The 27,150-nt window shown below is 46.5% G+C and overlaps 1 protein-coding gene across 7 annotated transcripts in view; it reads right to left on the minus strand.

Moving 5' to 3' along the window:
- The window catches only part of sntg2 (syntrophin, gamma 2), a 1,464,242-nt gene that overhangs the window by 107,825 nt on the left and 1,329,267 nt on the right, over positions 1–27,150 (minus strand). For all 7 annotated transcript variants that reach the window (XM_038800365.1, XM_038800367.1, XM_038800366.1 and 4 more), the window contains 2 exons: positions 9,949–10,078; positions 627–665 (listed from right to left, as the gene is read on the minus strand). In XM_038800365.1, coding sequence (XP_038656293.1) covers positions 627–665; positions 9,949–10,078 — 169 coding nt within the window. The remainder of the gene's footprint in view (positions 1–626; positions 666–9,948; positions 10,079–27,150) is intronic.

Raw genomic sequence — 27,150 nt, forward strand, 5'->3', positions numbered from 1 at the left:
TCAGTGCAGGGATGGTAACAGATTTGTTCACATTGACTATAATAGACAACATTGGATGGGAAAATTTGGATCCATTCCTCCCACTCAAATTAGAACATAAACATGCATAGCCATAAATTTGTACTCTAAATCTTGCTATCAAGTGACATATAGTTTGCATTTTAGACTTAAAAAAAAGAAACAGACTAAATATCTGAGATGTTGACGTATGGGATATACTGCTTTCAATAAATTTCTGATTTTGAATTCTTTTTTCATTAAATTATTACTGGAAGCCTTTCTCTAGTAAACAGTTGCTGCTTCCCAATGCAGTAACAGCAAAAATAGAAACTTCCAACTTCTCTATCTCAAGAATGACTGAAGTCCAAAGATTTTAAACAGAGCCTATTATTTAACAATACATATATTATACAGTATATCCCTTTTAAATTTGATAACTGGACATTTTTAACCAATCCATCTTTGAGTTCCAGTTGCACAGTACAGTGTACCATTACACAGCTCTTGTTATCAAACAGCAACACATCCTTTTCACTCCTTTAATTTTGGTGAAGTACACATTTGTTTACATGAAGGCACGTTTTTATTACTCATATACGTTTTGCTCCGAAAGAGAGATATCCTACCTGATCATTTGGAGAACAGCATTTATTGGCCATTTTCATCTGCATGGTTGAAATAATATATAGAATTAAAATAATTTATTCAAATATTCACATTCATCCACCCTTTGCGGTTTAATTTTTGACCATTTGGAAAAGTATGCAGATCTTGAAATTGCCACTTTATCACGCAAATGCTTAATATGCTCCTATTAAGTTCCTCCCTCCATTATTTGAAAAGCGATCAGTTTATGTTCAATGATTTAAAATCTCGGGTAAATCAACCCAGAAGTGTACTAAAGCATTACAGTAAAATCACAAACAGTCATTTTTCTTTAACTTTTAGCTTGACACCAAATAATAATTTTATTTTTAATCACTGGCTGGAAACCCAAATTAAACTTTCAAAAACAGAGACCATTTTAAAATCTAGCAAGACCATTTCCGAAATCAGTCACCAGGTACACCAGACGCAACAGATGGATCTGCCCCACTAGACTAAACGCACAGCAGACAATGGATTTCAAGCAAATAAACACATAAACAGATAACAAAAAGAAAGAAAGATGGTAGGTAAACAACATACAAACATATGGGGCTGGATTCTCCACACCTGACGGCAAAATCACGGCCGGTGGGGGTGCGGAGAATCTATTTTCCCGCACGGAAATGGGACCGGTGCCGGTTCCCCGATTTCTGCGGGCCCTGAACAGCGGTGTACTCAGAGTACGCCGCACCGCCTAAGACCTATCTTGGCCATTGCCAGAGGGCCGCTCCCCCATTCTCCACCCCCAACCGGCCAAAGTCCCGACGGTGTGGATTTTCACAGATGGAATTTTCATAGAATTTACAGTGCAGAAGGAGGCCATTCGGCCCATCGAGTCTACACCGGCTCTTGGAAAGAGCACCCTACCCAAGGGCAATACCTCCAGCCTATACCCATAACCCAGTAACCCCACCCAACACTAAGGGCAATTTTGGACACTAAGGGCAATTTATCATGGCCAATCCACCTAACCTGCACATCTTTGGACTGTGGGAGGAAACCGGAACACCCGGAGGAAACCCACGCACACACGGGGAGGATGTGCAGACTCCGCACAGACAGTGACTCAAGCCGGAATCGAACCTGGGACCCTGGAGCTGTGAAGCGATTGGGCTATCCACAATGCTACCGTGCTGCCCACTTTAATGAAAATCGCTTATTGTCACGAGTAGGCTTCAATTAAGTTACCGTGAAAAGCCCCTAGTCGCCACATTCCGGCGCCTGTTCGTGGAGGCTGGTACGGGAATTGAACCGTGCTGCTGGCCTGCTGTCAAAGCCAGCGATTTAGCTCTGTGCTAAACCAGCCCCTTAATGTGATTTAATGTGGTCCAGCCAGTTGGGATATTCGCGTGGCGGCTGCGGACTCAGTCCGCGGCCGCCCTGGCCTGGGGCAGGACGATCGGAGGGCAGGGGGTGCCTTATAGGCGGCCGGGAAATGTTTGTGCGAGGGGACAGGGTCGGGCGCCTGGCTGATCAGAGGATTTATTTTTGGGGTCCAGCTCCGCGGTCCGAGTCCTTCATGGAGCACGGTGCGGCAACTGGAGGCCACCGCTGTGCGCATGCGCGGCCACCATGGGCATGTGCAGCCTCCGACCCGGTAGTGTGGGGGCACATATCTGCAGCAAAAGCTGCAAGATCTAGGCTGGGTCCTGCCAACCCCCTGCAGGGCAAGGAACATGTGTCCCTTTCACGCCAGTTTTTCTGGCGTGAAAGTCCACAGTTTTGACGCTGGCGTGGGGATATAGTCCCAAAAACAGACAATCCAGCTCATGAAATAGGAGCAGAAACAGGCCAGGCGATTCTTTGAACCTGCTCAGTCATTTGGTAAATTCTTGGCTGATTCATGGCATGGCAAGGGACAGCACGGTAGTGCTGTGTTATGCTTCTTCATGTAGCATAAGCTGCTTCCTTGATGTATACTCTGACAAAAGAAGGTTCAGACTTGGAGATAGGTTTAACACATTTATTGAACAGTTAGCAATTCTCCTACTTGAGTTCGACTTTCCTGCTAATCTTACTATAGTAACTCAATCTAACTAACAAGTCTGCTCTAAGCCACGTGGTGGGTGTGATGCTTCCTGATCTGCCCCTGTCTCTCTGAGTGTCGCCTATGGAAAGAGAAAGAGTATGTGTGCCCTGTCCTTTTATATTGGTAGCCCCCTTGTGGCAGTGTCACCTCTGGGTGTGTCTTGACTGCCCATTGGTCATGTCCTATCTTACTGACCTACTGAACATAGAACATACAGTGCAGAAGGAGGCCATTCGGCCCAGTGAGTCTGCATGGACCCACTTAAGCCCTATCCCCGTAACCCAATAACCCCATCTAACCTTTTTTGGTCACTAAGGGCAATTTATTATGGCCAATTCACCTAACCTGCATGTCTTTGGACTGTGGGAGGAAAGCGGAGCACCCAGAGGAAACCCATGCAGACACGGGGAGAACGTGCAGACTCCGCACAACCAGTGTCCCAGCAGGGAATGGAACCTGGGACCCTGGAGCTGTGAAGCCACAGTGCTAATCACTTGTGCGACCGTGCTGCCCATTGGTTGAATGTCTGTGTGTCACAATGTCTCTGGTGCTCCATCTAGTGTTTACTTAGTTGTAGTGTGTCTACATTAACCCCTTGTGCACCTACAGTGATGCATAGCACCACATCCCCCTTTTTTCGTGTTACACATTTTCTGTACATTATTAAAGAAAATTGAACAAAATAGGTAGTTAAGTGATGACATTTACAAGTCATGATGACAGTGATGATTATACAATACTAAATAATATGCATGAGTCCAAAGTTCATGAATTAATATGGTCAAGTGACTTTCTTGTTTTGTTGGTGAAGTGGTGATGTTGATGGTGGCATTTCCTTGTGAACGCTATCAGTGTCCTGTGCTTAAGGAACCAAGAAGTGGTCAAATCACTTTGTTGTCTGATTTGGACTCTTTTTTTTCGATGCTTGTGGTAGCGATGTAGTATGCAACCTGTGTCGTCCAGCCTGGACTGTTTCTTGTGATGGCGATATTGATGCAGTATGTCATCTGCCTTGAAAGCTGGTTTGCTTGTTTGTAGTGGAGCAAACTCATCTGCCTTGAAAGCTGGTTTGCTTGTTTGTAGTGGAGCAAACTTGAATCGGTGAAATATGCTGTCATGCCATGGTATGGCTGTACTCTTGCCAGTGTTAGGAGCTGTGCTGTTACATTGTCCTGCATTTGCAGAGTTGTACCATGTCATACCAGTCGTTGTTCCAGTGTTGTTGTTTTAGTCGTGCTTGTTGTTGACGTTAGTGCCTTTGGTACGCTTCTTGTTGCTGTCGGTGTTGTTGTTTTTGTAGGTTTTGTCATTGTGTTTGTTGCACTCAATGACCACCCTCTGTGGATTATACAGTTACTCGTGTCAGTGTCCTTTGTGGCATCTGCTGTTTCCTTGAGCGTGCCGTCACTGAGTCCGCGGCGCTGCCCATCTGGAGTCATGTCCGGCTTACCTGAGTCAGTTTTGGCTTGTCGATGCTCCCCGTCTGGTGCCCTTTCTGGTTCACCTGTGTCAGCTGAGGTTTCTTTATGCTCCCCGTCCGGAGTCATTTCAGGTTCACTTGAATCTTCTGAGGTTTCGTGATGCTCCCCGTCTGGAGTCAAAACATTCAGGAATGTATTTGCTTGTGGGGAGACTCGAGTTGGATGAGGTTTGAATTAACATGGTGCCACCGGAGTCACCAGTAGTCTCACTGTGATTGTCGAGTGCCTCTGTACATACTAGCTGCGATCTGTTAGTCTCGCTGAGATGTCGCACATCTTGTGTGGGAATTGTAAAGCCTTTGTCACTTGTCGCACATACAGTGGGTAGACCTTCAATGTCTTATTGTTGGTTAGATGCTGGGTAGACTGTCAGAGCCTTCTTCTGGTGGCTCAAATAATCTGGGTAGACTGTGATAGTCTGTTTGTTGTTCACTTGAACTTGGTAGATTGTCATTGTCTGCTTGCCGTTCACTTGAGCAGGGCAGACTTGCATCGTCTGCTGCTGGTTGCTCAGATGAGGTTGCTAGACCTTCATGGTCTTGTTCATGCAAGGACTGCACTCTGGAGTCTTGCATTGCTTCCATCGTGGACTCTATCAACGAGCTCACTGTGGTGGCTTGTATCGCTCTCTCTGTGGAGTCTGTGTGGAATCGTGCATTGGTCTTGCTGTGGAGACTGTCATCACTTTCTGTGTGGAGGCTGGGATCCTTCGTGGTGCGTGGACCACTCTCTGTGTGGAGTCGGGGACTCTTTGTGGTGCGTGAACCACTCTGTGTGGCAGCAGGCCGCTCTCTGTGGGCTTGTGCCGCTCTCTGTCTCTTGGCATCAGGCCGCAGCACAATCCTGCACTCACGAGTCAGGATGTCATATATGCTGGGCTGAAGATCCTCAAATCCGAAGAACTTGTCCATATCTGTGTCGGATTCTTCACTGTACAACACATCTCGTTGCGGTTTGGATTTGGTACTGGGATCGCCATCTCCAAAGATGAAATCTTCATTTGAGTCGCAGTCCTCAAGGACCATATCATCACTTTTGTGTCGGAGTTGTCATTGTGCTCGCGATGTCCAAAGAAGTAATCAACGTCTGAGTCGTAGTCATCAAGGACTAAATCATTACTTTGGGCGGTGCTAACTGCTTGTTACAGGGTTATGCGGAGGTTACTTTCAGCGACTGGTCGAAGTTCAGGCATTGTGCTGTTGTTTCAGGTGAAAGAATTGTGTTTTGCGGCTTTAAAATTATTTTTTTTACTGTTTTGGGACATTTCCCCTTTAAGTGGGCGTGGTCTGGGGCCTCAGACGTCATGACGCTGGTGAGGTTGAGCGTAGGAACGGATTGCGCATGCGCAGATAGCTTCTCCTTTACTTTGCGCTCTTTGCGCAACTGCGCATGCACGGTTTCTCACACATACACAAAACACTGTTTTGCCGGTACGCTTCTTTTGGGGAACTGCTCATGTGCGACTCCTTTCCCAAGATGGCTGCCAATCAAAACTGCCGTTTTCTGCATTTGCAGGCCTACCTTCGCCTCGTGGTGAGAATTGGCGCCTCTTTTACTGTTCTCTCTTGTGTGTTCCTTGCAGTATTCTTGAAAATTGTCAAGGACTGTCTGGAAGTCTCTCTTTTCTTGCCCTTTGGAGTACTTGAAGGTCGCAAAGATTTCTGCTGCTCTTGCACCCGCGATGATGAGTAGCAGCTTTATTTTCTCTGCATCCGCCACGCCATCTAGGTCGGACGCTACCAGGTAGATCTTGAATCTCTGCCTGAACGCACGCCAGTTTGCACTAAGATTCCTGTGGTACCTGAGCTGCTGTGGAACTGGAATCTCAAACATCTTGCCTGGGTGCGATTGCTGGTTGTCATGGATTTGTTGAGTTGAACTATAGGGATTTAACATGTCACTAACCGGTACCATGTTGTGTTATGCTTCTTCATATAGCATAAGCTGCTTCCTTGATGTATACTCTGACAAAGGAAGGTTCAGACTTGCAGATAGCTTTAACACATTTATTGAACAGTTAACAATTCTGCTACTTGAGTTCGACTCTCCTGCTAATCTTACTATAGTAACTCAATCTAACTAACCATTCTGCTCTAATCCATGCAGTGGGTGTGATGCTTCCTGATCTGCCCCTGTCTCTCTGAGTGTCGTCTATGGAAAGAAAAAGAGCATGTGTGCCCTGTCCTTTTATATGGGTAGCCCCCTTGTGGTAGTGTCACCTCTGGGTGTGTCTTGACTGCCCATTGGTCCTGTCCTATCTTACTGACCTATTGGTTGAATGTCTGTGTGTCCTGATGTCTCTGGTGCTCCCTCTAGTGTTTACTTAGTTGCAGTGTGTCTACATTAACCCCTTGTGTACCGACAGTGATGCATATCACTACAGGTAGCACAGTGGTTAGCACTGTTGCTTCACAGCACCAGGATCCCAGGTTCAATTTCTGGCTTGTGTCAATGTCTGTGCAGAGTCTGCACGTTGCCCTGTGTCTGCGTGGGTTTCCTCCGGGTGCTCCGGTTTCCTTCCACAAGTCCCGAAAGACATGCTTGTTAGGAAATTTGGACATTCTGAATTCTCCTCTGTGTACCCGAACATGTGCCGAAATGTGGCGACTAGGGGCTTTTCACAGTAACTTCATTGCAGTGTTGATGTAAGCCTACTTGTGGCAATAAAGATTGGTGATCTGTTTGTTTTTCCAAGTTCTACATTCTCATCTACCCCCAATAATCTTTGATTCCCTTGCCTCACAAGAATCTATCTATGTTCAATGACTTGTTTCCAGAGTTCGAAAGTCGCACAACCTTCTGAGAGAATATTTCTCCACATCTCAGTCCTAAAAGGGCGACCCTTGATTTCAGAACAGTGCCCTCAATTTCTGGACTATCCCACAAGAGGGTGGCATGGTGGCACAGTGGCTAGCACTGCTGCCTCACAGTGCCAGGTTCAATTCCAATCTTGGGTGACTATGTGGAGTTTGCACATTCTCCCCATGTCTGTGTGAGTTTCCTCCAAGTGCTCCGGTTTCCTCCCACAGTTTTAAAATGTACAGTTTTGGTGAATTGGCCATTTTAAATTGTCACTTAGTGTCCAAAGGTTAGGTGGCATTATGGGGTTCCGGGGATAGGGCGGAAGCATGGGCTTAGGTAGGGTGCTCTTTCAGAGCGTCGATGTATACTCAATAGGCCAAAGCGCTTCCTTCTGCACCCTAGGGATTCTATGGATTCTACGTTAAGAGGAAATATCCTTTCCACACCCACTTTGGTGCGACTGGTGGAGACCAGCATTGACTGGTGCTCAGCCAAAATTTCCAAGGCGGAGGGGATAGATCCCAATGCCTTGGGTGCCTCTGGAAACTGCATATTACAGTGAGACTGGATATCTCGCTCTAATACGCAGATTTGCCAAAAAGTTAGATCTCGCGAGGCATTGTGAGCCGGATAGAATTTGGCTTCTATTGGCCACATTGCCCCAATGTGCTGCTTTTCAGGCACTATGTGGCCGTTCGATCGGACCCATAGTCTCTCAAACGGAGAATCCTGGTCAACATATTTACTTTTATGTTCAATTCCACCGGGTGGAATATTAAATATTGCATGATTTTTATATGAAAAAGAATAATCAGAAATGTGATAAAACTAAAATGATCAATATGAGTAAAGGGGAGAGGGGAATCTTCAGGAAACGGCCAGGTTTCACAATGAAATTGGAACACTTGCAAATTTTCTCCCAAAAAATGTTGCGGAAACCCATTGTGAATTTGCACATTTTTTGTTTAGCAGTTATGGTCTAATGTGTAGTGGCCACATTTATTTTTTTAGTGAACCAACCTTTTGATTGTTTCTTGCCTGGGACCACTTCTAAAATAGATATTTGACAAAAACGCAATGTCAAAATGCCGAAGATCAGTGCAGGCCAGTCTTCTGAAATCAACACCATTTGTATGAAATACCAAGGGCGGGATTCTTCGTTTCCGAAACCAGGGACGGTATTCTCCGTTGCCCAACGCCGATATCGTAATCGGCGATCTGGCGGAGAATCCCGGTTTTCGCCTGAATCGGGGGTGGCGCCTGTTTTGGATGCTCCACCGCCTGCAAAAAGGCATCATCGAGGTGTACGACACAAGCCGTTGGGACAGCCTCAGGACGTTACCTGAAGGCCCTCCCCCGATGCTCTGCACCCAATGGGTCGAGTTCCCCATGGTGTGATTCACTTGTGCTCCGTCCAGCGCTGTCAGAGTCGGGGGGCTGGAGGGGGGGGGGGAGGAAACCGTGCCGTTGTCCAGAGGAGCTTCAGCGAGGGCTGGGGGGGACCGCTGGCAGGTTGCCCTAGGGTGTCGAGATGGTGTCTAGGGGGTCACTATCTGGCAGATCGGGTCTGCGCGTGGCCGGCCATGTGGTCTGGCGCGACCGCTGCAGGTTGTCACCGTGCGCATGCTCGGCCACGCACCTGGCAATTCTCCGGCTGTTTATTTTGTGAAGGCTGTGTGTTTTGTGAAGGCTGTGTGTTTTGTGAAGGCTGTGTGTTTTGTGAAGGCTGTGTGTTTTGTGAAGGCTGTGTGTTTTGTGAAGGCTGTGTGTTTTGTGAAGGCTGTGTGTTTTGTGAAGGCTGTGTGTTTTGTGAAGGCTGTGTGTTTTGTGAAGGCTCTGTGTTTTGTGAAGGCTGTGTGTTTTGTGAAGGCTGTGTATTTTGTGAAGGCTGTGTATTTTGTGAAGGCTGTGTGTTTTGTGAAGGCTGTGTGTTTTGTGAAGGCTGTGTGTTTTAAGTGCCGCGGCTGCTAACCCCTCACTGATAGGAGGGTTGGTGCTGGGGCCTCGGCGATTTTTTCATTGTTGAACTAGACACTCCCTCCGGACATAGCCTCAAAATCGGAGAATCTAGCCCGAAGTGTTGATGCCGGGACTGATTCGGTGAACTTCCACCATAAATTGGAGCCGGACCCGGAGCAATTCATGATCCGTTAATGGGCTAGCATCGGTGCCACGTGGATCTCGATCAATTTCAATGAAAAATGGTGTCTGATTTCACGGGGTTTCAATTACCACTCGAGAGGCTGACAAGCTGCAACCACATATTAGCACTCCAATCCCCACACACACTCATCCCAACCAAGAAGATGGCAGCACGGAGAGCGGCATCCCAATTTGCAGATGCAGAGTTCGAGACCATGCTGGACGCCATGGAGGAGAGGCTCTTGCATGTCAGGGATTATCTGCTGCGGTCATGGTTGATGATGCCTATCCGGAGGGCACAGACTGATTCAGAGACTTCCTACAATGACGTCCATGCAGAGACCAGGGGCATGATCGAGTGGTGCATCGACATCCTGAAGATACGGTTCAGGTGCCTGGACTGCTCTGAAAGGGCTCTTTAGTATACGCTAGGAGGGTCTCCCATATCATAGTGACCTGCTGCGTCCTCCACAACATAGCTCAGCAGAGGGACGATGTGCTGGAGGAGGGGATGAAGGTCAGGCCTTGTTCGATGAGGATGATGCAGAGCACGGCCAGGAACGCATTGATGGCGTTGTCAAAGGCACTAGAACATGGCATTGTCAGGCACCCGGCTACGGCCACAATTTTTGGCTCATGTAAGATTCTCTGCCCAATCGCATATCATCGCTGGATGGAGATTCCCGCCCAATATTTCTCTCCAATGATTGAAACTGGAATGCCGAGAGGCATGTTTATTGCAGTTTGTCCAGGCCAGAAGATAAGAGAGCTACTTCATATCGTAGATATATATCCACATCATTATTCTAATTAAAAATATATTCTATTTACAGCTAAAATACTTACATTTTGCAGGGTCAAATCGTTAATGTTGGTTGATATTGCCCGCAACCAGTCGGCGCTCTCTTGGGCAGTGTAGAACTGAAAGATGCCAGTGCTTACTCCATCCAGTGCCACAACCTCAAAAGTGTTCGGCCTAAAACAAGAGGAGAAAAATCTCTAAAAGGATTCATCAGATCAATCTAAAATATAAAGCAGCACCTCCACAAAACTTTATCAGAAGGGAACTGAACCTAAAATGTTAATGTTTATGTCATAACAATATTTGCAATGGAACTGGAAAAGTTTACACCAGATCAATTATTTTGTGGGAAGGTGGTGGTGTAATGGTGCTATCAATGGACTAGTGGTCCAGAGACCCAAGGTAATGCTCTGGGCCCTGGGTTCCATTCCCACCACAGCAGGTAGAATTTCAATTCAATAAAAAAAGTGTGAAATGAAAAGCCTACTGGTGACCATGAAATCATTGTCAATTGTCATAAAAACCAATCTAGTTCACTTATGCCCTTTAGAGAAGGAAATCTGTCATCCTTACCTGGTCTGGCCTACATGTGACTCCAGACCCACAGCAATGTGGTTGGCCCTTAAATGCCCTGATTAGGATGGGCAATAAATGTTGGTCTAGGCCTACACCCCATGAATGAATTGAAAAAATTATTTCCTTTTTATTCAAAAAAATAGGAGTGGTCACTGTTGTAATTTAAATACGACAGCTAAATCATACACAGTAAATACTGACAAACAGCAATTAAATAACCATTGTACGGTGGCAATGTGGGAAAATAAGTGGACTACGGAACTGGGGGAGCTCCGCTGTTCTTTTTCAAGTCATACTGTGGCTTTTATTTACATCCAGCTTAGAGGGCACCTCTGACAGAGCAGCGGTTCCTTAAGTGCTAGCTTCACTTGTTTCCTCAAGTCCCTGGTGTAGAATTTGAATCCAAATACCTCTGCCTCACAGGCAAGATTTGTGCAACTGAGTCACAGTTGAGTTAATGTTTCACTATTTTGTTTTCAACACAAGATGAATTAACTCCTCACTCCAGGAAAGTTTTCAGAAGATTCTTTTGACCTACTTTATTGTGTAAACCCGAAGTTTAAGATTTTGCCCTTTCATCTCGATGAAAAAATACTGTAACACAGCCAATCATTTGAGTGAACGTTATGTCGTCAGAGAGTAGGAGATAGTTTTAGCACCTATTCATTGGATAAACCTTCTGTGCCAAATCTGTCATTATTTGAAAAATGTATTCTTAATAAATGGTGAAATATCAAACATTGGCATTCTAATCATCTCATCAGAGAATTTCTGTAGAACCTCAAGGGATAAGGGCCTGTATCATAAACTAAAAACAACTCGCCTGTTACTTGAAATAATTTACAACCAAAGTTCTTTTAAAAATCAGTACTTGTCGGAATCAATTAGCTATAAGTTATAAAATGTCCAATTAACTACAATTACTTTCAAATAGATATCAAAAAGATTTTCATCAGTGATGTGGCAGCACGGTAGCACAAGTGGTTAGCACTATGACTTCACAGCGCCAGGGTCCCAGGTTCGATTCCCGCTTGGGTCACTGTCTGTGCGGAGTCTGCACGTTCTCCCCGTGTCTGCGTGGGTTTCCTCCCGGTGCTCCGGTTTCCTCCCACAGTCCAAAGATGTGCAGGTTAGGTGGATTGGCCGTGCTAAATTGCCCTTAGGTTAAATGGGGTTGCTGGGTTATGGGGATAGAATGGCGGTGTGGGCTTAAGTGGGGTGTACTTTCCAAGAGCCGATGCAGACTCGATGGGCCAAATGGCCTCCTTCTGCACTGTAAATTCTATGAAAATAAGTTCTATGTTAACGAACACTTAATGGACTAGTTTCTCTGCTGCCTGCTGCTGGAGAATCGGGCATCTGGTAAAAATCGGGATCAACGTTCACCACTGATCCACTGCTGGTGGCAGGATCGGGGTTCGCGCCCACACACCGATGGGAGTATGCAAATGGGTGCAAATGTGTCTTAATGACTGGAAGCGCAAATCACAAAGCAATTTTCCTCTGGCAGGAGTCTCCCAAAGCGAGAATTCCAGCCATTATATTGTCAGTCTGCTGTGAGGCCTGATCCAAAAGGAAAGGAACATAAAGAATCATCACAGGAGCTAAGTATCAATAATAAAAGGAAAGGGTTATTCCCTTTTACACAGGGCTGCACGGTAGCACAGTGGGTAGCACTGTTGCTTCACAGCTCCAGGGTTCCCGGCTTGGGTCACTGTCTGTGCAGAGTCTGCACCTTCTCCCCGTGTCTGCGTGGGTTTCCTCCGGGTGCTCCGGTTTCCTCCCACAATTCCTGAAAGATGTGCTGTTAGGTGAATTGGACATTTTGAATTCTCCCTCGGTGCACCCGAACAGGCGCCGAAATGTGGTGACTAGGGGCATTTCACAGTAACTCCATTGCAGTATTAATGTGTGCCTACTTGTGACAATAAAGATTATTATCATTGCACTGACCATACATTTCACACGGCTCAGCTACATCCTTGGGCAACTGAGGCACAACCCTCGGATCAGCTAAGATATAAGCAGACCAGCTTATACCTTTAACATTGGATCCATTGCTACTTTAAAGCTAACTGAAAGGGGTGCCAGCTTTGCACATCCAACAAAGTTACCAATTCTTTACGAATTAATTCCTGGAGGTTTCTTCACATGATTTCATCACCCATCTCCATTATTAGTTATATGTAGAAGCATATAAAGAAAATAGAAGCCCTTTGAGCCTGCTCCTCAATTCATTATGATCATGGCTGATCATAATACCCTGACCCTGCCTCCCCTCCCATATCCCTTGATCCTTTAAGCCCCAAGAGCCAAATCTAATTCTAATATCTAATTATAAATTATCTGACATGTCTATCCTTGTGGTGTCTCGTTTTATCGAGCCAGTTCAGAAGTGAACAAACTCTCTCCAACTGTAAGCTTTTTAAAAAATATCTGATGAGCAAGAATTTTCAATGGAAATTACAAAAAAGGACAAGCCTGGGAGGTTGACACCCAGCAGAGATATCTAGAGGAAATGTAAACCTTCCCTCTGTGGGGCCAGGAGAAGCAGGAATGTTTCTGTGGGCCTCACAAAGAAAGGCTGAGTCACTTCTGCCCCAGCCTCCCACCTTCCCAAACCTTTATCCTTGCGACATGTCTGAGCATCAGTGAGGTGTCCTCTGGGCCTCCAGATCTTCCCAGGCCTAAAGCTGTTGACCTGCCCTTGAATGCCCATTTTGGGTGGCCCTGTTAATTGGTGTTGCATGAGGCCAGGGCACTAAAATGGACGAGACCTCCTGCCTTGCCACACATCGTATCGATTTCAACCTGAGAGATAATCGGCGGGATTTTACGTTCCTGAGACTAAGTGTTGATGCCAAGACAGGATTCGTGGACTTCCACGACAGCAAAACTGGTGCTGCAGCTGCACCGATTCAGCTACTGTTAAGGGCTAGCACCCAAACCACGTGGAACACAATCGATTCCAATGAGAAACTGCTGGATTAACCAGATTTGCGTTTGACACTCGGGAGGCTGACAAGCGGCATCCACATATACACACTGCACTTCCCATCCCAGCCAACAAGGTGGCACTGGTTGTGCTGGAGCATGCCCATCCCACTGAGGGCATTGAGTGGGGTGGCCTGGGGGGGACCCATATGACCTGTGGCGCTAAGTTCACAGAGGGCAGATAGTGGCGTGCGAAGCTGCATAGTTGCCTGGAAGGCTGTGGCAACAGTGTTCCGTGCCCATCCCTCCCGACCCCACAGCGCACCTCTTGGCTACCTACGACCACTCTTCTGGCCCTGTCAGAAGTCCTCTCAGCCAGCAGCACAACTGTTAGCAAACTATGGCGATGTTGGACACTTTCCGTACGCCCTCAGCAGCCACAACGCCTGTTTCACAATTATTAAAAACACAAGTGAATCTCGCCATTGGGAATTCACCCCAGTGGAGGCGGAGAATCTCAGAGGCCCTGGAGAATACCGGTCAGGCCCCCTATGATATGCCAATAGCGTTTACTGTATGTGCTTTCTGGAATGCATTGACGCTGCTGTGGAGGCACTGGAGAATTGGGATTGGGCGTGAAACCAGCGCCCACCATAATTTTGGCATCAAAATCGAATCTCCGCCCAATCGCGTTTCTCGATTCCGGCGTTGGCTGACGGAGAATCCCGCCCAATGACTTTCCTAGAAAGGAAAGGTCAAAAGTCCCATTTGCTCGCTTTTGGTTGTTTCTGTATTGTGAAATGCAGTTATACTACATGACCAGGCTGAAATCTGTTCCTGCATATTTTTTTTTTTTTTTTTTTTACATAGAATTTACAGTGCAGAAGGAGGCCATTCGGCCCATCGAGTCTGCACCGGCTCTTGGAAAGAGCACCCTACCCCTACCCAAGGTCAACACCTCCATCCTATCCCCATAACCCAGTAACCCCACCCAACACTAAGGGCAATTTTGGACACTAAGGGCAATTTATCATGGCCAATCCACCTAACCTGCACATCTTTGGACTGTGGGAGGAAACCGGAGCACCCGGAGGAAACCCACGCACACACGGGGAGGATGTGCAGACTCCGCACAGACAGTGACCCAAGCCGGAATCGAACCTGGGACCCTGGAGCTGTCAAGCGATTGTGCTAACCACAATACTACCGTGCTGCCCAATATTGTGATGCATCACCAGCAAGGCCAGAATTATATATAGATTGCAGTTGACTGTGACTCATAATCTGCCCGACAGGAGTGGAGCCTGTTCATCACCCCAGCCAAACTACTTTGAAGTAACACCAAATTTGTAATATTGGAAATGTAGCAGGAAACCAGCACATGGTCAGGTCCCACAAATTGAAACGTGATAACGACCAAACATTGGCTAAGTCACCAGAAGGAGCATACCTACTCTTCTTTGAATGGTGCTGTGGTTCCTTTACAGTCATTTGAGATTGCTGACAGGGCTTCAGTTTAACAGTATGAATGCCCTCACTGCACTACTGGAATGTCAGCCTAGATTTTGTGCTTATTTCTCTACAATAGAATTTAAAACACAGAAACATAGAACATTAGAGCAGGAGTAGGCCATTTGGCCCTTCAAGCCTGCTGTCATTCATTGTGATCATGGCTGATCATTCATGTCAGTAACCCATTCCCGCCTTCCCCAATATTTTTTGATCCCTCCTTTTTGAAAACATACAGGACGCCTTTCAGTAGACTCAAGTTGAAGTCCGCAGAACAATGCATTTAGCGGGGTGTTTCCCAGCGCTGCCCTGCTATTCAATGACACTTTGCCGTACTTTTGGCCCTGGCGAGGAATTTCCCATCGAGGCCACTCTTTAAGTCACTTCCGAACTCACCAGTGCATCAAGACTACCCTCGGATCGGGGAGCCTTTTTTACCAGCAGCCTGATCTTTCGACACCCTCAGGATACCCCCAGTTCACCCAGCTTACCACTTTTCCAGGTCCTCAAGCCCTTCCCATACCCACCTCTTTTGGGCAAAGCCCTCCAGGCCTGACACCTGGAATGGGCACCTGGTACCAGTGCCAGGATGGTAGTGCCATGGTGCCAGAGGGGAGTACCGGTGTACTCCAGTCGCTGAAAGTGAGCATGCAGGTGCAGGAAGTGGTAAATAAGTCAAATGGTATGTCAGACTTCATCGTGAGAGGATCTGAGTACAGGAGCAGGGATGTCTCACTGTAATTTTACAGGGCCCTGGTGAGACCACACCAGGAATATTGTGCCCTGGCCCCGACTACCCGGGAATCTCAACTCACCAGTGAGAACCCCCGAGGTGCCATCACGACTTCTCAAAAGTTTGTGAACCAGTGCCGTATGGCACCTCGCTGGCGAGGCCAGTGAATCCCGGGCCCCGGGTGAATTGGCCGCGGGCATATTTAAATAAGCCTAATGGCTCAGTTAACTACGGGCGCCTGGATCATGCTCACCGAGTGCGAGATCCAGATTGCGACGTACACGAGATTCTGTTGAATCTCACAAGATACTCTGAGTGTCGTGAACCTCGAAGCAGGCCTCTCGCGAGATTCAGCGGACACCAAATCGGCCACGATAAAGCCACTAAATCGCGCCTACAATGTTTTTGGCCTGAACTGCTTTCTGTGGTAGTAAATTTCACAGGCTCATCACTTTCTAGCTGAAGAGAATTCTCCTCATCCCAGTCCGAAATGGTTTACCCTATATCCTTGAACTGTGACCCCTGGTCTGGACTCCCCATGAACATCCTGCTTGCATCTACGTTGTATTTTCCTTTTGAAATTTTGTAGGTTTCTATGAGATCCTCCTTCATTCTTCTAAACTCCAGTGAATATCATACTAACTGACTCAATCTCTCCTCATATGTCAGCCCTGCCATTCCAGGAATCAGTTTGGCAAACCTTTATAGCAAGAACATTCTTCCTCAGATAATAAGACCAAAACGGCACACAATACTCCAGGTGTGGCCTTACTTCAGCCCTGTATAATTAGAGTGAGACATCCCTGCTCCTTACTCAAATCCTCCCGCTATGAAAGCTAGCATACCATTTGACTTCTTTACCGCCTGCTGCACCTGCATGCTTACGTTCAGCGACTAGTGTACAAGGACACCCAGGCCTCAGAGCACATTCCCCTCTCTCAATCTCTAACCATTCAAAATAATAATCTGCCTTTCTGCTTTTACTACCAAAGTGGAAAACCTCACATTTATCCACATAACGCAGCATCTGCCATTTGCTCACTCACTCAACTTGTCCAGATCACACTGAAGCATTTCCGCATCCTCCTCACAGCGCATCCTCCCATACAACTTTCTGTCATCTGCAAATTTTGAGCTATTACATTTAATTCTCTCATCTAAATCATGAATATATATTGTGAATAGCTGGGATCCAGCACTGATCCATGCCACTCGTCACTGCCTGCCATTTGCAAAAAACGTTTTTCTTCCTACTCTTTGTTTCCTGTCTGCCAACCAGTTTTCTATCCATCTAAATACACTTATTATTATGCATTTTAATTTTACACACTAATCTCTTATGGTGGGACTTTGTCAGAAGCTTTCTGAAATTCCAAATAAACTATATCCTCTACTTGCTCCCTGTAATGAACTCCAATTGGCTTTATTGGTTGGCCAATTGGAGTATGAGCTCCCTCAATGATAGCTCATTGAGGGGGCCCATATAATCACCTGTGTAGGCTTTGTGAGCCAGTCTTAAGTTGACTGGACTGCTAGCAGCACTGTTTGTAGCTGCTCCTGTAATATCGTTATTGTAAATAAATATTGGTGTGGTGACGGAACTCCTGCCTCCCGTGGATTACTACAGTGGCGACGAGGTAAACTATGAATTTTGCGGAGACCAGCTGCCGCACTCGGAGGGTAAGCCTTGCCATTTTAAAAATGCCGTTTTTTGGGAGGTTAGAGGCATTCGACCCGGCTATTGAGGACTGGTCCCAGTATGTGGAGAGAATGTGTTACTTTTTCCGGGCGAATTATATACTGACGGATGAAAGGAGACAGCTTATCCTGCTGTCGGCGTGCAGACCCTCCGCTTTCGCCATTATACGTAGTCTGACTTATCCCGATGCGCCGGACACGAAAACTTTCCAAGAAGTAACGGAATTGGTGAAAGAGCACTACGACCCAAAACCACCCCTCATTTTGCGTAGATACAGATTCTACACAGCGAAGCGGGAAGACAGGGAGTCAGTCATGAATTTCTTGACCCGCCTGAGAAGGCTGGCGGAAAAATGTGAGTTCGGCCCAACGCTAAATGAAATACTTCGGGACCGGTTAGTGTGTGGTATAAACGACCTCACAATACAGAAACGCTTGTTGGCGGAAACGGAGCTAGACTGCAGGCAGGAGTTACAGCTCGCACTGTCCCTAGAAAAGGCAGCAAGTAGAGCGCAGGAACTACAGGGCACGCCAATGGAGGTAGATACCTGTGAGAGGGACTACCACAACGGGTCCTGCTACCAGATATCCACTCTCAGGAAAAACCTGAGGAATAGAGGGGAAAAGGAAAACCCCAGAACTGCCCCCATGTCTGCCAGGACTAACTGGAGACAGAGGGAAGTACCGGCTGAGGCTCCCCCAACAGAGAAGGACCGTTTCTGGCACCAGACAGAGTGGGGTAACAACGACAGAAACCCTAGAAGGAGGTGGCAAAAGAGGAATAGCAGGTGGGGACGCAGGGAAGTACACAACCTAGACGCCCCATCCTCCTCAGAAGGGGAACAATTATATAATATTACAACGAAGAAAGCAGAACCCATTAGGATTACCCCACGGGTGAACAGGCGGCCGCCAATAATGGAAATAGACACGGGTGCGGCCGTATCAGTAATGGGAGTGGCAGCATTTAGAAAAATCAAAGATGGACTCCAGCCACTAACCCTAACAAAAACATCGACGAAACTTAAAACCTACACGGGGGAACCCCTGGAAGTTCTAGGCACGACTCATGCACCTGTGGAATATCAGAAACAATTGCTCAGATTACCGTTAACGATAGTAGAGGGCTCCGGACCGTGCTTAATTGGACGGAACTGGCTGAAAGACCTAAAATTAGATTGGATGAAAATTTTTCAGAGTGGAAGCGGGCAGTTGAGTGGAGTACTCCAAAAATACCTGGAGGTCTTCCAGGAAGGTTTGGGGGAAATCATAGGCGCCAAAGCAACTTTGCACGTGGACCCAGAAGCCCTTCCGAAATTTTGTAAGGCCAGGCCGGTACCTTTTGCATTAAGAAAGAAAGTAGATGACGAAATAGAAAGGTTACGGCACGATGGCATTACCAGACCAGTACAATTCTCGGAATGGGCAGCGCCGGTGGTACCAATTTTGAAGCCAGACGGCTCGATACGTCTCTGTGGAGATTTCAAACAGACAGTAAACAAATACGCACTGCTGGACAAATACCCAATCCCGAAAATAGACGACCTATATGCCAAATTGGCAGGTGGGCTTTTGTTCACGAAACTAGACATGAGACACGCCTACCTGCAGTTAAAACTGGACAAGGGCTCCCAGAAGTTCGCTACGATCAACACCCTGAAGGGCCTTTTTCGTTATACTAGACTACCTTTCGGAGTGTCATCAGCCTGCGCTACATTCCAGCGTAGGATGGAAAATATTCTGCAGGGACTACCGCAGGTGGCGATTTATTTGGACGATGTCTTAATGACGGGTAGGACAAACAGGGAACACTTAAGGAACCTGGAGGAAGTACTCAGGCGTTTCGCAAAGGCAGGCGTCCGGCTAAAAGGGGAAAAATGTGTTTTTCTGGCCCCACAAGTGACGTACCTGGGATATAAAGTAGACGAGTCAGGCTTACATCCATTAGAAGACAGAGTAAGGGCAATAAAAGAAGCCCCAGCTCCCACCACGGTCCAGGAGTTACGATCATTTCTAGGGTTGGTAACCTATTATGGAAAATTTATTGAAAATAGGGCGTCCATCCTAGAACCCCTCCACCAGCTACTAAAAAAAGGGCAAGAATGGAAATGGTCCACCCGCCAAAACCGAGCATTTAGGGACATTAAGGAACAGCTGTCATCCGAAAATGTCCTAGAGCATTATGACCCAAGGAAGGAGTTGGTGGTCACTTGTGATGCATCCCCATATGGGGTAGGAGCCGTCTTAGCCCATAGAGGATGGAATGGGGTAGAATGGCCAATAGCCTATGCTTCGAGGACCTTGGCGATGGCTGAGAGGAAGTACGCCCAAATCGAGAAGGAAGGACTGGCGGTGATATTCGCAGTAAAACAATTTCACCAGTATCTGTACGGGCAGAAATTCACCATAGTGACGGACCATAAGCCGTTATTAGGGTTATTAAAAGAAGACAAGTCAATACCCCCGATTGCATCAGCTAGAATCCAATGCTGGGCGTTGCTACTGGCGGCATATAGATACGTTCTGGAGCACAGACCGGGAACGCGAGTAGCAAATGCAGATGCGTTGAGCAGACTTCCCCTCCCGGACACTCCGCCGCAAATACCAAAAGTAGAGGAGACAGTAATGACTCTAAATTTTTTGGACACCCTACCAGTAGACGCACAACATATTCGGTTGTGGACGCAAAAAGACCCAGTTTTAGCCATGATGAAGCATTTACTGCTAACAGGGGACCTGGAAAGACCAGTGGAGCCCCAGATGCACCCATACTGGAGCAGAAGGGACCAAATAACCGTAGAAGACGGTATCCTATTATGGGGAGCCCGGGTAACCGTCCCAGCTCAGGGCCGTCAGGCAATCTTAACTGAGTTACATCACGGACACTCGGGGTGTCTAAAATGAAGATGCTAGCTCGAAGCTACGTTTGGTGGCCAGGTTTGGACACAGATATAGCAGCCTTGGTACATCGGTGCCAGGAGTGCCAAAAGGGGCAAAGAGTGCCACCAGCGGCACCATTGCACCCGTGGGAATGGCCAGGCAGACCGTGGACCCGCCTGCATATTGACCATGCCGGCCCTTTCATGGGCTCAATGTTTTTGGTAATAGCGGACGCCCACTCCAAATGGTTGGACGTCCACTGGGTAAACACGGCAAGCACAGCATCGACAATTAAAAAGCTCAGGGCCTCGTTTGCAACACATGGACTTCCGGGGGTATTGGTGTCGGACAACGGAACGGCATTCACAAGTGGGGAATTTGGAAAATTCCTGAAGGAAAACAGAGTCCGTCACATCAAAACGGCCCCTTACCATCCAGCGACCAACAGCCTGGCAGAGAGAGCGGTCCAGACACTTAAAGCGGGACTCAAGAAGCAGCCGGCAGCGTCAATAGACACAAAGCTCTCCCGCTGGCTGTTTGATTACAGGAACACACCGCACTCCACAACGGGCATACCGCCAGCTGAACTCTTAATGGAAAGGCAGCTGCGAACGAGGCTGAGTCTCCTTTTCCCAAATTTAACGGGGAAAGTGGAGAAACATCAGGAGGCCCAACACAGGGGGCATGATAATAGTCGGCGCAGAGACATTTCCAGGTGGGGGCACCGGTTTGGGTCAAGAATTATGGGAATGGACCAACGTGGGTCAAAGGCACGGTAGAGTCCCAAACAGGGCCCATATCCTATGAGGTTTCAATAGGAGGTAAGGTGCTGAAGAAACACCTAGACCAAATAAGGGCAGCGGAACCACACCTGGAGGCAGGTGAAGCAGGGCCGCCTCATGCTGGGATAGCCCAGACGGAAAGGATACCCACACCCCAGCCCCGAGCAATTTCTCCAGACCCCGTCATCCAGTCATCAGAGTCGGAGATGGATACACTCGACGAGGCCGCCGCGACACCTCTCCCGAGGAGGAGGAAGAACAACTTCCAAGGAGGTCGTCAAGGAAAAGACGGGCACCTATAAAGTACACCCCGCCCACTTCGAAGAACGACCCGGCGGACGACACAGAGGTGACAGACCCAGACATGAAGAGCAGGAAGAAGCTCAGAGGAATGCCAGCTGGCAGGAATTCCTCGGACCTTAGGGGGGAGGGGTGTAATGAACTCCAATTGGCTTTATTGGTTGGCCAATTGGAGTATGAGCTCCCTTAATGATCGCTCATTGAGGGGTCCTATATAATCACCTGTGTAGGCTTTGTGAGCCAGTCTTAGGTTGACTGGACTGCTAGCAGCACTGTTTGTTGCTGCTCCTGTAATATCGTTATTGTAAATAAATATTGGTGTGGTGACGGAAATCCTGCCTCCCGTGGATTACTACACTCCCCCTCATCAACTCCACCAGTTATATAGAACATTAGAACATAGAACAGTACAGCACAGAACAGGCCCTTCGGCCCTCGATGTTGTGCCGAGCAATGATCACCCTACTCAAACCCACGTATCCACCCTATACCCGTAACCCAACAACCCCCCCCCCCCCCTTTAACCTTACTTTTATTTAGGACACTACGGGCAATTTAGCATGGCCAATCCACCTAAGAATATCCTCGAAGAATTCCATTAGATTTGACAACCACGATTTCTCATTTGTAAATCCATGCTGACTCTGTCCGACCCTGCCACTGTTTTTTTATATATAAATCTCTGATAATAGACTCTATCATTTTCCCCACTACCAACATCAGGCTGACTATTTAAAAAGGGAGGTAGAGAGAAAACAGGGAATTATAGGCCAATGTAAAATGAGAGACTTCAGTGATTAAAGTCACCCATAATTACAGGTGTTCCTTTATCGCATACAATTCTAATTTCCTGTTTAATATCATTCCCAACATCACCACTACAGTTTGGGGGTTTACATACATCTCCCGCTCACGTTTTTTGCCCCATGATGTTTCTCAGCTCTACCCATACAGATTCCACATCATCTGAGCTAATATCCGTCCTCACAATTGTGTTAATTTCCTCTTTAACCAACAATACCACCCCATCACCTTTTCCTTTTTGTCTGTCCTTTCTAAATACTGAATACTCCTGAAAGTTCAATCACAACCCTCTGACTTTAAAGTGACAGCAGCATCAATAAGCCACAGCTGACACCAATACAAAGGTGAGAGTGCACAGGTGACTCCATAAGTGGGTTTGACCTTAGCTTCAAAACAGATGAGAATTGCACATTATCCGATTGATCTGAGAGGTTTGACACTGAGAAGTTTGACACTGATACTTTTAACGTATGCGAGTCAGACTCACATCGAACTCCCAGGTTTTACTGTCAGTTTTGTGCGATTGCACACCCAAGCCATCTTCTATTGTCAAAAATAAAATATTCTCCGGTAATATCTACGGTTAACTGTCAGTGCAATAGGAAGCCATTGTACTGCACATGGGAGAGTAATACTAATGAGCAATGCTGATTGTGGTTATAGACCAATTCGTAAATTGCAGTACAGTCAGACAGGTTTAGTGCCAAACTGCTCAAATTGGAAGGAATAAAGCAAGCAATTCTGTTTTTTGGGGATATGGACTGCACTCTGACTGGAAACTGATTTAGATTTTATATTCCACACTGTGAAATAAATCCCTCAATCTTTCAAATATATTCATAGCCAGAATTTTAGGTGTGTGTCCCTGCTGAAGCATGTGAAATTGCGCAAGAAGACATCGGAAGCACACCCGTCGACATTCAAGTCGGCAATTTAGCCTATTAAGGGGCCCCATTGAATGCAATTTTACTTGCTCTCTGTGTATTTGCAGCTGGCGAATGGGCCGATTGGCCACGTGGCCTTTACATTTTAGCTGCAAGCTTGATCCAGGGTGGATAAGCTGTCAGGGCTGATTAAAATTCGAAAAGATGTCTGGGGACTGAGGTTTGAATCTGCTGCGTAGACACTATTTGCATTGTTTTCCCATCCCAAGTTATCCTTTTTACGGGGCAGCAGCTCCGTGAGACACCTCCACAGTGGCTGTCCTCCTGAGGGAGTATGTTAGAAGTTCTGTTGTATTAATGTATTCACTTGGAGCGACATCATAAGTCCCAGCACGGGAAACAGAGAGCAAAGAACAATCGTGTAAGAGATAACACACTGTCAATAAAGCTCTGTGTTAAACCCTGTGCTCCCTAGTATCACAGTTCCAAAACAAAACATACAACTGGCAATGAAGGTGAGGCAGTGGTGTAGTGGTATTGTCACTGGATTAGTAATCTAGATACCCAGGATATGCTCTGGGCTCCAGGTTCAAATACCACCAGATGGTGATTTTAGATGGTGAAAACTAAATTCAGTAAAAAATCTGGAATTAAGTCGAATGATGACCATGAAAGCATTGCCGATTGTTGTAAAAACCCATCTGGTTCACTAATGTCCTTCAGAGAAGAAAATCTGTCATGCTTACACGGTCTGGCCTACATGGGGTGGCATGGTAGCACAATGGTTAGTACTGCTGCTTCACAGTGACTGTCTGTGCGTAGTCTGCATGTTCTCCCCGTGTCTGCGGGGTTTCCTCCTGGTGCTCCAGTTTCCTCCACAAGTCCCAAAAGATATGCTGTTAGGTAATTTGGAAATTCTGAATTCTCCCTCTGTGTACCCGAAGAGTAACCGGAATGTGCCGACTAGGGCCTTTTCATAGTAACTTCATTGCAGTGTTAATATAAACCTACTTGTGACAATAATAAAGATTATTATTATGTGACTCCAGACCCACACAGCGATGCAGTTGACCCTTAACTGCCCCCCCCCCCCCCCCCCCCCCACTGAAATGGCCGAGCAAGCAATTCAATGGCAATTAGAGATGGGCAACAAATGCTGGCCCAGCCAGTGATGCCCATATCACAACAACAATTTAAAAATAAGAAATTTACCAAAAAAAGTTGGAAAAAGAAAAATTAGAATGAAAAACTTTTCACCTGGTGTGAAACGTGCTATGGAGAAAAAAGGTGGATGTGAGGAACAATAATCTGCCTGCAGAACAGATGATACAGCTGTCTGTGATAAACAAGAGACTGAAATTCCTGAAAAGGGAAACCTCCATTAGTAGAAAAATTGAGGTAGTTTTCAGTGTTGTGGCACCCTTTGATGAAAATGTGGAGTGATGGAGCTCCAGTCGTGAGTATTTTGCATATTTTGCACAGACAAACAGAATAGGTGAAGATATTATGGTGCCCATTTTCCTGAGCATGAAGGGAGGGAAAACATTTGAACTCTGCCGCAGTTTAGTGCATTCAGAGAAGCCAGGCATTAAGACGTACAGGCAGATTTTAAATATTTTTCAAGCATATTTTCCGCTGAAACCTTGGTGATTGCTGAGCGCTTTAGATTTCATAAAAGAAACCAAGACGATAGGGAGAGTAATTTCTCGCTAATAGACAAGGGACTGGATTCTCTGTTTTTGGGACGATGTCCCCATGCCATCGTAAAAACTGTGGACTTTCACGCCAGAAACACTGGCGTAAAAGGGTCACATATTCCTCACCCTGCAGGGGGCTAGCAGGGACCCGGCGTAAAACTAGCAGATTCTGCTGCAGAAACGGGCCCCCGCACATCCAGGTCCGATGCCGAGCATGCGCATGGCAGCGGCCTCTGGCCGCCACGCCGTGCTCCATGGCGGACTCAGACCGGGAAGCTGGACATTAAAAATAGACCCCCCCTGATCGGCCACATGCCCTACCCTGACTGCCCGCCCAAACATTGCCCGGCCGTGTATAAGACCCCCCTGCCCTCCGATCGGCCCGCCCCCGACCAGGGCGGCCGCGGACTGAGTCCGCAACCACCACATTAGTTTCCCGACTGGCAGGACCATGAGTAGTCCAGGCAGTCGGGACTTCAGCCGGTTGGTGGAGGGGGGGGGGGGGGGAATGGCGGGGCGGGCTTCCAGCAATGGCTGCAGGTCGGTGGTTTGCGGCCGAGTACGCCACTTTTTGAGCCCAAGATTCGGGGAACTGCTGCAGGTTCCGATTGCGTCTGGTGAAATGGATTCTCCGCCCCGCCGCCGGCCGCGATTTCACCGATGGGTGCGGAGAATCCAGCCCAAGATCTCAGTTTGTTTGAATAGGCATACAAAGCACTCTTTATTTTCTTTAAGAATTCATTTGGCATGTTTGCACAAAATGAAATCAAAAACTTTCTGTGAGTACATTGAAATGTCCTTGAGACACTGAAGAGTAAAAGCAAAAACTTCAAGATTAAAGTGACTCCAAATTTACAAATTAAAATTAATTTCAACTCGAGGCCCTTTTAAAAGTAATTTCCACAAATGTTTCAAGGATCCCCGACAGAAAAAATTCTTCTCACTAATCAGTCAAAAGGATCACACTTTAAAGGGAATCCTTATCTGGATTTAGCCCCTTACTTAGTTTTCTTGGTTCTAATTCTCAACTGAGACCCCCTTGATTTGTTCAGGAAAGTATCAGTCACTTAACAGGCAATTGGTTAATTAGACATTAATCAATTACTCCAAATTAATTATCTTTCCCACGGCTCGTGTCCCACATTCAAACTCTACGTCACGTCTGGTCTCAGTTATGAGATTGTTTCAAACTTGTTGAATGTACCCTCATATTATAGTACATTTTTCACAACATTTGAGACAGTCATGGACAGGATTCAAAAGTTTAGCCAATTTTATAACTTACTCATATTTCTACAAATTCAATAATTTTCAAGAATCATTTTACTTTCCAGTATATTTTAGCTAATATTTTAAAGGACCCTCTCTATAATTGTTGAATCCATCAGGGAGTTAATGGTGCAATTTGTGCTTACATGTCCTTCAAAGACTTGCAGAATATTGTGAGTCCAGAGATTTGCTGAATGACACTATTCGAAAAGATTGGTTTGCGATCTACACAGCGAAGCAATACAGAAACATTTGCTGAGTGAGAGTAATCGTACGCTACAGAATGCGATATAAATAGCTGTTTCTATGGAGCTGGCTGTATAGGAAGCTCAGAAGTTGAGTTCATGTACTCAAATGCACAAAATGGCTGCTGAATCAACATTTAAGAATCACAAGATTAGTACATATTATCAATGTACAAAGCCAGGGCATTCTGCTGCTGAATGTTGGTATGAAGCAATGTAATGATGAAGCTGTGGAAAAAAAGGACATACAGAGTCTGCCTGCGGGAAGAAAAAGAAGGAGGAAGAACAAAAAAAAAGGAGCAATGTCCATGTTGTACTGAAGGGTCAAGGAAGACAAAGCGACTAACAGTCAGCGGAGAAATTATCACTGAACATGCTAGCCATTGCTGGTACCACAGATCAATACTGGGTCATTCGGCTGCTAGATAGACAGCCAGTAAGGATGGAATTTGATAGTGTGGCAGCAGTCTTATTGGTGCCAGAGACTGCAAGGAGAAACATAAACATCTTCCCATAAGGCAGTCAAGGATAGTGCTGAAGACAGACACAGGAGAAATAGTTCCACTGAAGGGCTGCACTGAAATAGCTGTGCAACTTAAATCGGCAAATGACAGGTTTGCCTCAACATGAAGTAAAGGGTAAGTATCCAGCGTTGATGCATTGAACATGGCTGGAGGAGATTCAACTAAACTGGGCCGAAGTCAACATGAAGACCAATGGAGAATCCAGCCCTCACAAAAAATTTAAACAAGCTTATTGTGGTGTTCAATGATGAACCAGGGAGAATGGAAGGTATTATTGTTCAACTAAAGATAAAAGAAAGAAGTCAAGCAAAATTCCTGAAGGCAAGGTCTGTACCATATGCCTTTAAGTGGAAGCTGACTTCGAGCAACTTGTGAAGTCCGGAGTCTTAGAACCTAGAAGCATCAGTGAAT

Source organism: Scyliorhinus canicula, chromosome 6 (assembly GCF_902713615.1).
Source record: "Scyliorhinus canicula chromosome 6, sScyCan1.1, whole genome shotgun sequence".
NCBI lineage: Eukaryota > Metazoa > Chordata > Chondrichthyes > Carcharhiniformes > Scyliorhinidae > Scyliorhinus > Scyliorhinus canicula.